Raw genomic sequence first — 12476 nt, 5'->3', positions numbered from 1 at the left:
GGTCAGACAGACAGATGTTATTTTTCCCACCCACTCCTCTATTGTTCCTGCTCTGTGTGATGCATAGAGCTCACCTTCTGCATGATGTCAATCTCTTCCGGACTCAGGTCTCTGTCTACTGATGAGATGCTCTCCATACTGTTCTTACGAACAATACCTGCCGCAAACGGGTTTGCAATAACACCAGGCGATGCCTGAAAGAAATAACAAATAAATATGCAAAATATGTAGTAATATGTAGCAAAATATATGCATGCATATTAGAATGATTTATAAGGGATTGAATGATATCAATATCGATATATATATATTATATATTATATATATTATAATATATATATATATTTAGCGATATCGTTGACATGATTGCAAAGATATTATTTAAACTGAACTAAGCTGGATGTTGACATCACTGAATTCAATGATGAACTGTCTTTAACTGAAAAATGAGTGTTTACTATTGTCATTTTGCATTATTGACACTATTTTCCTAATTAATGCTGTTCAGTTGCTTTGTCACAATCTGTATTGTTAAAAGCGCTATATAAATAAAGGTGACTTGACTTGACTTGACTTGAATGACACCGAAGACTAGAATAATGGCTGCTGTTTTTACTGTAACTGCAATCAAATAAATGCAGTCGAAGTAATAATAAGAGACTTCTTTCAAAATCCTAACTATTCCAAACTTCTGGCCGGTAGTGCCAATACATATTTTATTACATCTATAATAATCTAAGTCACAGTTGGACATCAGAGCAGATCTCATGTCCTCCTGAGCTGTATAACTAGGTCTTTACCTCGATGCCTGCAGCGTTTCGTGGGTCAAAGCCATCACACACAAGCATGACCAGGGAGTCACCGGAAGCACGCAAGACCCTCACTGCTTCCGTGTGTGTCATACCCAGCAGACTGTTGTTGCCCACCTCAAGAATACGCATGCCTAGTCGCAGTCGGCCATCTCGTGCAGCAGCTCCGCTGGAGCTCACCTACAGCATGGAATAAGAGAAAAAAAATCAAGGACTTAAATGACTGATGTTGTGAGGAAGTAGTGAAGTAAGTAACTAGACCCGTCATTTTTATGTTATCAGAATCCTGCAGGGTTTGTGTCTTATATCATTGCATTGGTTACCTTGGAAATGAAGATGCCCTCATCTGTGGGGTCAAAGGGGTTGCCTGCATGGCCTTTAGCTCCACCCCTGATGCTGATGCCCAGCTTTTCTCCAGGCTGCTTGTGAATGACAATCTCCTACAAAATCACAGGGATGTTTTAGAGGGTATTTGAGGATGTTCTGGTCTCATTAAAAGTCTCAAAAGTATTTGAGATTGAGATCATTACCAATCAAAAGTTTTTAGGTCATTAGCATAAGTATTTGTACAAGTGTCTTTCTCACTGCAGGCCATTTTGGCGGATTTTCAGGAAAAGACCAAATGTGATATTTATTAGATTTGACTGAGCTGGCGGTAACCAGCCATACTGCAGGTTTTGCTTACACTTCTCCTCTACTAATCAGAGTGTGTATACCTGCATGCCAGGGGGCGAGGGATCTCTGCGCACAAGCATGCGGATCTCCTGCTTGTTGGAGAGCAGGGCTCTGACAGCTTCCTGATGTGTGGCATGTCGTAGGTCGATGGTGTTCACCTCCAAGATACGATCGCCCACCCGAAGTCCACTCTGAGAGGCCAAGCCATTGGGGATGACCTACCCAGAAACAAAAAGGTCAGAAATCAATTCGGACAAAAGCGCCACAGAACACAAATCATGCCATTCCTTTTTGACATAAACCTGCATCATACAACATTATTTATTTTACCTTTGAGATGAACACTCCTGGCTCATTAATTCCAAACGGGTGGCTGGCATGATCGCTACCCCCTACAATGCTCAGACCCAGGGGTCCACCTGCTTTGATCAGTGTCACTTCCTGTCCAGACAGGAAATTCAGATGTATGAAAAAGGAGCACTGATTTAGCAGTAGATCTGATAAATGCAGTGATAAAAAATCTGCGAAATTAATAAATAATTATATATACATTAGGGCTGCCCCCTAATAGTCGACTAATCGTTAGTCGACCAGAAGAGGCTTGGTGGACCAAAATGTTATGTATTCGCTTAGTCGCAGAAAAAGAAGAAGAAAAAAAACGCAGTCCGTGACTAACGGCTAGTCTATGGTAATACAGTACATCGGGCAGGACATCCAAACGCTCGCCTTATCATTCAATGACCTCAAATATGGCTTATCATCTGAAATGTGTAAATATTAGCAACTGTACATGGACACTCAATCTAATGTTAATCAAGAGAAATGTGCACTATTCAAGTGTTTGCGGAAACTGAACAGTAGCACGCTCACCGCATGACGGAGGCGCCGGTGCGCTCACTCTTAATATACTGGTAATTTTTGCTCATACAGATAAGAGTAATACATCTTTCAAATCTGTAAAGACTCTACGTTTATTTGTGTGCACTCACAATAACAACAAATCGCGCTTTTGTGAAATAATGAAAGCAAACACGATGCTCTTTCTGCCGTCTCGTTCTCTGTGAACTTGAGCACAAAACACCGTGTATATCTTTACCTTACAGACATGAAAAATTTATCTATAGAGAGTGAAATGTCTACTTTCAAATAAGGCAATTCAAATGGAAAACAAATATTCTCAGATTATGTCATCCGTATGAAACATGCATACAGGTGCAGCAGTACTGCGGAGATGACGAGTCAGTGTCGCCGACTACATCTCTTAAACCGAAAGCAAAGAAAGCACTAGTTTATAAAATTATTAATGTTTCATAACCATTACTTCTGCGGTGCGCTGAGGCAAGCTTTATTCATGCGCTTGAGCGCATATATTAGGCTATGTAGGCAATTAAAGGCTTATTATAATGATTTAAATGGTTTATTAATAAACGTGATTAGTCGACTAATGCTTAAAATGAATGACTACTAGTCGACCAAAAAAATCCTTAGTCGAGGACAGCCCTAATATATATATATATATTCAAAATTTTGGGGTTGGTAAGATTTTTTTGGAATGAAAAGAAGTCTCTCCTGTTTACCAAGGCTGCATTTATTTAATTAAAAATACAGCAAACCCACAACAGCAATGTTGTGAAATATTACTACAATAAATACGAAAGATAAATAATCTTTTAAATTAATCAATAACTATAAATGTGATTTTTAATTTTAAAATTTACATTACCATTTAAAATTGTTTTGTTTTGTAATGAAAAGAAGTCTCATGTTCACCAAGGCAGCTTAAAATTAAAATTAGGGCTGGCGGTATATCAAGTTTGTACGATATATCGATATTTTCTTTATAAGCGATTCGATATGAGGCAATACCGTTTATATCGACAGTTAGTTTGATACGAGCGCATCTGAAAATATAGCGGAGGACAGACTGAGCTGCTGCGGAGAAAGTGCATAATCCAATTTGTTCTAAACATGTGACAAGCTTCATATTAAGGCCTTTAAAAACTGGTAAGACATAGTTTATAGTTTCTTTTCGCATATTAGTTTAATCGGCTCGGCCCATCAGATGCTCTGACAGAAAGGCTACGTGTGCCGCTGACAGAGACAGGTTAACGTTACTCGTGCCGTTTAATGTGTGAGATGTGTTGTCTTCCTGAATGCATAACTTACACTTCACAGGTATATTCTCCATCTGTAAATGTTAGAAAGCCATGGAAATATTCCCATTTTTATGTCAGAAGTGCATGAGCCTTCTGCTTTGGGATTCTCCGCTCAACTTCACTTAAGTGAACGAGCGCCGCCGCGCGCATGCGGGACAAACAATAATTCTGACTAAAATATACATTTCGCTGAAATATTTGTAGTTGGACAATAAATGTGGCATGTAGAATTTTAAACCTACAAGTAAGTCTATTCTTATGATAGCACTGACTGTAAAGTGACTGTAATAACACATTTTACTAGCTTTTGTTCTCATTTATTTCTCATTGTTCTCATTTTTAGTTTAGTGAATTTAACTTCCGCTTTAAAAGCCTTACTTTTGTTTTTAGATTGCAATGTTAAAATGTTAGAATGAAATGTGATTTTAACCCTTTTTTTGCACATAATATAAAGGCTTACATTCTTACATTACATTCATAATATAAAGGCTGGTTACATTCACTTTATTTGTTTTCATAGCCTTTAATATGTATTGTTTTATTGGACAACATTGGGCAGTAAGTGAAATATATGTATATATATATATAATACAGAGTTTTTTAAAATACAAATACAAAAATGAAAATACCAAGATATATACACCGTATATCGCAAATCGGCCAAAAAATACTGAAATATGAATTTTTGCCCATATCGCCCAGCCCTAATTAAATTGATTAAAAATACAGCAAAAACAAAACAGCAATATTGAGAAATATAATTACAATTTAAAATAACTGATTAAAAAAAATATAAACATTTAAATCATTGGTGCTCAAAAACATTTCTTACTATTGTTAATGTTAATAACAGCTGCTTACTGCTGCTTAAGTGCTGTTTAATATTTTATTCTTATGGTATTCTTAATCTTAATTTTTCTATGGAAACTGTGGCATTGTGTTCAGGATTCTTTGATGAAGACAAAGCTAAAAAACAAAAAAATATTGAATTTATTTTAAATGCTATTGTAGTATGAAATGTATTTACTGTCACTTTTGATTCATTTTAATGCACCCTAGCTGAATAAAAGTATTAATTTCTTAAAATATATATATATACATACACTGAACAAAATTATAAACGCAGCACTTTTGTTTTTGCCCCCATTTTTCATGAGCTGAACTCAAAGATCCAAGACTTTTTCTATGTACACAAAAGGCCTATTTCTCTCAAATATTGTTCACAAATCTGTCTAAATCTGTGTTAGTGAGCTCTTCTCCTTTGCCGAGATAATCCATCCACCTCACAGGTGTGGCATATCAGGATGCTGATTAGACAGCATGATTATTGCACAGTTGTGCCTTAGGCTGGACACAATAAAAGGCCACTCTAAAATGTGCAGTTTTATCACACAGCACAATGCCACAGATGTCGCAAGTTTTGAGGGAGCGTGCAATTGGCATGCTGTCCACAGGAATGTCCACCAGAGCTGCTGCCCATGAATTGAATGTTCCTTTCTCTACCATAAGCCATCTCCAAAGGCGTTTCAGAGAATTTGGCACACAATTCCTGGAAGCTGAAAATATCCCAGTTCTTGCATGGCCAGCATACTCACTGGACATGTCACCCATTGAGCATGTTTGGGATGCTCTGGATCGGCGTATACGACAGCGTGTTCCAGTTCCTGCCAATATCCAGCAACTTCGCACAGCCATTGAAGAGGAGTGGACCAACATTCCACAGGCCACAATCAACAACTTGATCAACTCTATGCGAAGGAGATGTGTTGCACTGGGTGAGGGAAATGGTGGTCACACCAGATACAGACTGTTTTCGGACCCCCCCCGGACCCCCCAATACAGTAAAACTGCACATTTTTGAGTGGCCTTTTATTGTGGCCAGCCTAAGGCACAACTGTGCAATAATCATGCTGTCTAATCAGCATTTTGATATGCCACACCTGTGAGGTGGATGGATTATCTCGGCAAAGGAGAAGTGCTCACTAACACAGATTTAGACAGATTTGTGAACAATATTTGAGAGAAATAGGCCTTTTGTGTACATAGAAAAGGTCTTAGATCTTTGAGTTCAGCTCATGAAAAATGGGGGCAAAAACAAAAGTGTTGCGTTTATAATTTTGTTCAGTGTATATGTATATGGAAGAAAAATAATGCCATATTTCTTTGAAACAAAAAAGCACGTTGAATAGCACTAACTGAAAAAAATAATGCTTTGCATTAACAGTGCTTGCATTTTAATGCCTTTAATATTTCAATACAAAATATTTCACACACATTTTATATAAATTCAATAGTTAAAAATTCCAATAATTCATATTCACCTTCCAGAATTCACTTCCAAAATATTCAATCTGTTTAAAAATACGATGTATAATATTCGACAGGCAAATTTCGGTCCATTTTATTTCACTTTCCAAATTCGCTTCCACAAATTCAGTGGTTAAAATTCGACAGAAAATTAACCATTGCACATCCGGGAGCTGCTGGAATAGCAGTAGAGCACCGATGCATGATCTCCAGCTGCTGTCAGTCGCTCACCAGCAGGTGGCGCAAGCGGCTGTTGATGAAGACCAAAGCAACAGGTGGATTAAGAGAAGTTTTGATTATCGGGGACAATATAAACATGTGGAAAAGCTGATTGTGTGTATGTTTAATTCAACATCTTTGCCGTTTCCCGTAGCCTACATGTAAGCAGCTTTCTCTACCACATAGAAGATTATAAGGCTATTTTATCCAACGCTGATGAACAGAACTAACATTACATCTGAGGAAGACATATATTGCTTTCGGTTGCTTAGTTTCCTTTACTTGTATCATGACTTGTGACACACTGTGCTGTAATACTGGGGTTACCCCTCATACATCACACTCCAGGATTCCTAAACGACGCGTAACGCTCCTCAGTGAACTAGAAGACCTCAGATCTCAGAATACACTTTATTGATGATTATGCAAACTATATACAGGCAAACAAATGAGGTCAGAAGAACGCAATGCGCTGCATTTTCTTTATAATTTCTTTCCCTTACCACCGATCTATTGAGTCAACAGTTCTACAAACATATCAATACCACGATTAGTTTTAACAATATGCAACCACTTTATATTGACATAAAAATAGCAGTTCAAAACCGCCTATGTGTATTATTGCTGCAAATTTAAACCGGAGAAAGCACTGACATGCTATCGCACACAAGGGACCGTCTAACAATTCCACTGACTGGTTTAAAACATCCAATGTATTTTAATTAAAATGATTTTTAACATTTCAAATAACACAGTCAAATTGTAAAGCTCGTATTGCTCATAGTGATTTACTACAGGTGAGATTTTGCCAATACCTCCCTTCATATATGTACAGTATACAATTATTTACATATAAAAGATCCCTGGAAAGGGTTTTTTCATGTTCCAACGGTTGTAGAGCGTTGCTAGATACAAGACTAACTTACTACAGGTTAGATTTTGCCAATATCTCCCTTACGGTATGTACAGTACACAAATAACTTTAAAAAAACTACAGTAATTCACCAAGGTTTTTTTCATGTTCCACTGGTTGTAGTACGTTGCTAGTTACAAGACTAACTTCATGTGAAATTTTGCCAATATCTCCCTTACTGTATGCACCATTCACAATTATTTAAAACAAACAAACCAAAAATCTGTAGGACCCCAAAAGGGATTTTTCATGTTCCAATAGTAGTATAAAATATTGATGTACTTTATGTACAATAAGTGAGGTATTAGCAAAATTTCACCTATGTAAGTCAAGTCTAGTCACTAGGAACGTACTACAACCTTTGGAACATAAAAAAAACTATGTGAATTACAGTAATGTCTTAAGAATAATTATATACTGTATATACAATGAGGAAGATATTGGCAAAATTTCAACTGTAGTAAGTCAGTCTGGTCACTAGTAACATACAACATTTGGAATACAACACGAAAAAAAAAACATTTTGGTGAATTACTGTAATATTTTTCTTAAAAAATATTTATGTAGTGTACATACTTGGGGAAAGTATTGTATAAGGCAGTGTTTCCAAACCGGGGTGCCGTCTGTCGAGAGCAGGGGTGCCGTGTAAAAAATAATTTTTTAATATTTTTAAATTGCTAAAATGTTCAAAAAAAGCATCTATTATATAATATCCATTTCTGATGTCGCCAATAATTAGAGATGCACTGAAATTTCGGCTGCCGAAAATTAGCTCACCGCTCAGGTTTCACTTTCACGTGGTGTGACGCTCTGCGTATTATCCCGCTCTATGCGTGTGCGCTCCGCTCAGTCGCTCACGGCCCGTGTGAGTTCTCCACTCATATACCGTTCATGCTCATCGGAACAGCAAAGTCCACTCAAAAACTGAGCCGACGGGAAACATCGATGTAGTACAGTATCGTTTCTGTCTGCAATAGCCTACTGTACTGTAACATGGTGTGGTATATGGGCAACTCTGGTAACACTGCCCTCTCATTCACTGATCTGCTAACCGCTATGTTATGCTCACGTGTTCTGATAATAATAGCTTTCTAGGACTAAACATTATTTGGATAATTGGTAAAAATCTTAACCCTACTGTTAGACCTACCTGAAAATCTAAAAAGCTATTTAATTCGAAGGCCTGTCGTTATTTTTTATTTGTGCTATCATTATTAATTTCTTTATTTGTTCTTATTTATTACTGACTGCTTACTTGTCATTTTTTATTCAATTCAGAGTTTGAAATCAAGCTATCTCGTGCTACTGCAACACAATTACCCCACTGTAAAATTAAAAAAAAACACTGAGTGAGCAAAAATTTGTGAGATAGCTAGTTATAATGGTAATTAAATAATGTTTACATATGTATAAAAGCCTACCTTAAAATCTGTCATATAAATTGGTCTCTTCATTAGAAATCAGCCTACTGATTGCCACCATTGATGGACAATTTTTTTTTATAATATTAAAAATATCTGTATGACATTATATTCTGCAATTCTTCCCTGTTGTACGGAATATCTATAATTTTCAAATTATCATATCGAAATTAGAAATTCATATATTACTAAAAAAAGGTTGGGAAACACTGGTCTAAGGCGAGTTATTGGCAATATATATTTAGTCAGTTTGAGTAAATTATTAATTTACTGTAAACATTAATTTGAATAAATTATTGGACTTTGTTTTGTACTGTGAGGTAAATTTGCAGACGGTCCCTAAAGCAGCCTAGGCGAATATGCAGCGAATATCAAACCTAAAACTACTGCGCTTGGTTTTCTATGGGAGAAAAAATGGGGTTTGTGGGTTGTGGGCTCATATTCTGGGCTCATCTGCTTAAATGTACATAATATACAGTAATATATATTATTAATTAGGTGCTGAATTGAATCATTTATCACTGTCTTGAAGCAATAAACCACGTTAAGTGTTTTCTTTATGGGAAATGGTTATCGTGCAGTTTTGCACTTACGTTCATATCCTCATCTGCCTGTTTGTAGTTTGCATCATCAGTAAGATCTGAGTTTGGTCTTTTAATAGCTGTCGTTGCATTAATGCACTTACTGAGCCGTGAAATGTTTTCTTTAACTGATTTCCTAGGGTAAACAGCGTGAAACCTTGCACGTTAGTTCATATTCTACATCTGCTTAACTGTCGGTATAGTTCGCATCATCAGTAAAACTTTTTCTGAGATCTGAGGTCTTCTAGTTCACTGAGGAGCGTTACGCGTCGTTTAGGAATCCTGGAGTGTGATGTATGAGGGGTAACCCCAGTATTACAGCACAGTGTGTCACAAGTCATGATACAAGTAAAGGAAACTAAGCAACCGAAAGCAATATATGTCTTCCTCAGATGTAATGTTAGTTCTGTTCATCAGCGTTGGATAAAATAGCCTTATAATCTTCTATGTGGTAGAGAAAGCTGCTTACATGTAAGCTACGGGAAATGGCAAAGATGTTGAATTAAACAAACACAATCAGCTTTTCCACGTTTATACTGGCCCCGACAATCAAAACGTCTACTTAGCGCTTGCTCCATTTCTGCAACTCAGTTTTTGTGAATGAATGACTTAATCCACCTGTTGCTTTGGTCTTCATCAACAGCCGCTTGCGCCACCTGCTGGTGAGCGACTGACAGCAGCTGGAGATCATGCATCGGCGCTCTACTGCTATTCCAGCAGCTCCCGGATGTGCAATGGTGAATTTTCTGTCGAATTTTAACCACTGAAAGCCAGCGAATTTGGAAAGTGAAATAAAATGGACCAAAATTTGCTTGTCGAATATTATACATCATATTTTTAAACCGATTGAATATTTTGGAAGTGAATTCTGGAAGGTGAATATGAATTATTGGAATTTTTAATTATGAAATTGTGTGTGAAATATTTTTGATTAAAAAATTCACAGCTTAAATAGACAACTATGTTAAATTTCAGGACCTAAAAATGCAGGCCCTGGAAATACAAGGCATTAAAATGCAAGCACTGTTAATGCAATGCATTATTTTTTCAGTTAGTGCTATTCAACGTGCTTTTTTGTTTCAAAGACATTGGCATTATTTTTTCTTCCATATATGTATATGTATCTTACTGACCCCAAACTTTTGAATGGTAATGGTAAATACAGTTAAACTGAATGTACATTTATTTGTAACAGAGATGCATCTTCTAGGCAAATCTACACAACTACATGAAATGAGCACGAATAAAAACATCAAGGGAGCATTAATTAAATGCAAAAGCAATAGAGTAAATTTTAAAAGGCCAAATCACAATCCAAACACAATAAATTCACTACACAATGTTCATACCGTGCACCATTTTCTCTGTTGAGTGAGGCATTAAAACAGCTAAATAAAGCTGTTATGAGATTAAACTACAGCAAGCAGCATTTATTAGTTTTAAATATTTCCTCAAATAGGGAGAAAAACACACTCTCTCCCTGAAGGTTCAATGTCATACCATTATTTCCAGCTCTCACCTCAATGGGGTATTCATCCTCCATGGGGCAGTTGAGATGGTTTCCAAGGTGCTCATCTCCTTCCTCTTGCTCAGGTGAGTCAGACGGCTCTGGAGGAGGGGGCGAATGCGGTCGAGTTCGAGGGGAGGCGCCCCCTGCACTGGCCTGGTCCCGTTCGACCAGGAGGGTGATGGTGGGGGAGGTGCCAGTAAGCAGCGCTACTGCCTGGTCATGTCTGGCCTCTGTCATGTCTACACCATTGATCTGGAGCGATAGCCAAACACCAGAGGATCAGAGAGGGCCAATATGCCCACAACGGGCATATGAAAACCCCTTATGCGGAGCTTGTTACGTCTTAAATTACTCTTTAATTACTATATGCAGCATTTCATTTAGCTGGGTTTTTAAAAAAAACGTTAGAGTCCAGGTGTTAGTTGAGTGAAATATGTTCCTGTACAGGACTGATCTGGATCATCATGTGAGTGACAGCCAATGTGGAGCCCTCTCATGCATTCAAAGAGAAAGTGATTTCCACTTCACCTACATATACTTGGTTTTGAAAACCTGGGTTCTCAGTGAAAAATCATGCATCAAATCAAAACGTTGAGACACATTTGACCAGGGAAGTGAAAAGAGAAGGCAATGTGCAATAGTAGAAAGAGGAAATGCTGGAGATGCTTTAGGTAGCAAGATCACGTATTGTGTTAGAGAAAGTATAAAAAGAGCAGCTTCAAGAAAACCGTGACCAAACTCTACTACAGCTTGTCATATTTCAATGTATTCTAGATATATCTCATATACTTTGATTAGAGGACCTTGCATTCACAAAATGTGAGCTTAGTCCAGGACAAATTACAGTTATAATGGTAACATGCACTTTAAAAGTTCGATTACAGCTGTACTAAAGCAATAAAACACCTTTTAAAAATGCCATGTAAACACTTTAGTCTCACTGAAATAGTATCAGTCTGTTTTTTGGTAAGGCAGACTAACAGATCTGTATGTGATTGTAACATGGCTTTGTCCAGCAAACTACAAAAGGCCTCGGGATTGAGCTGACAATCCTTCAAATATTCGATTATGCATCATGTCATCTATACCTGGACAGATAGATATTGTAACCTGACTACATTTATTTATTTTTTTATATTTTTAGCAGACGCTTTTATCCAAAGCGACTTACAAATAAGGACAATAAAAGCAGTCAAAACTAACAAAAGAGCAACAATATATAAGTGCAAATGACAAGTCTCGGTTAGCCTAACGCAGTACACGTAGCAAGGTGTATATATATATATATATATATTACACACACATACACATATACACACACACAAAGATTCATCACATTACTACCCTTTAACGATGGGTCTTTAAATACTACCCTTTAATTATGATCTGGCTCATGTCTTGACACCACATGCTGTGTTGAAACTGTGGCCTAATGCTGCTGCATTTTTGTGCATTTTCACAAAGACTGTACAATATTTGAGATTCTCTTTGTAAAGCCAAGGGATGTGGCCTAACCTGTCCTGCTTTCCATGTGAGGGAAGACTATTCTTGATTTCTGGTTACTTTGTTTAGCAGTAAGAAGTTCCACCATGGTGACAAACAGAGGTCAGCACTGACCATTCAGTACCGGCGCTTACCACAGGGTGACAGAACGGCAGCTGCTACATGCAGTTACCATGACAGCAGGCCCACAGAACAAGTCAAAAACCTCCCATCACCACACCCGACACCAAGCAGGCAAGAAGTGTGTTAGTGAAAACCCATGCAAGGAGAGAGGACAAAATCTCGAAATAAAGAGAGGGCTCAAGGGAGACAAAACAGTTGGGATTATAATTGTTATAATGCTGAGTCGCAATACGGGCAAGGTTACTAGGAGAGAAGTTCA

At 37.4% G+C, this 12476-nt stretch overlaps 1 protein-coding gene across 1 annotated transcript in view; it reads right to left on the bottom strand.

Moving 5' to 3' along the window:
* The window catches only part of LOC107591016 (protein scribble homolog), a 95195-nt gene that overhangs the window by 24846 nt on the left and 57873 nt on the right, over positions 1 to 12476 (bottom strand). The window contains exons 21-26 of the mRNA XM_016280012.1: positions 10601 to 10843; positions 1815 to 1925; positions 1526 to 1702; positions 1133 to 1249; positions 801 to 989; positions 75 to 194 (exon numbers count right to left, since the gene is read on the bottom strand). Of these exons, the coding sequence (XP_016135498.1) occupies positions 75 to 194; positions 801 to 989; positions 1133 to 1249; positions 1526 to 1702; positions 1815 to 1925; positions 10601 to 10843 (957 nt within the window). The remainder of the gene's footprint in view (positions 1 to 74; positions 195 to 800; positions 990 to 1132; positions 1250 to 1525; positions 1703 to 1814; positions 1926 to 10600; positions 10844 to 12476) is intronic.

The sequence above is a fragment of the Sinocyclocheilus grahami genome, unplaced genomic scaffold, assembly GCF_001515645.1.
Source record: "Sinocyclocheilus grahami isolate Dianchi unplaced genomic scaffold, SAMN03320097.WGS_v1.1 scaffold136.1, whole genome shotgun sequence".
Classification (NCBI taxonomy): Eukaryota; Metazoa; Chordata; class Actinopteri; order Cypriniformes; family Cyprinidae; genus Sinocyclocheilus; species Sinocyclocheilus grahami.
Note: the sequence above shows the minus strand (reverse complement) of the source record. Positions and strands in the feature narration are given on the sequence as shown.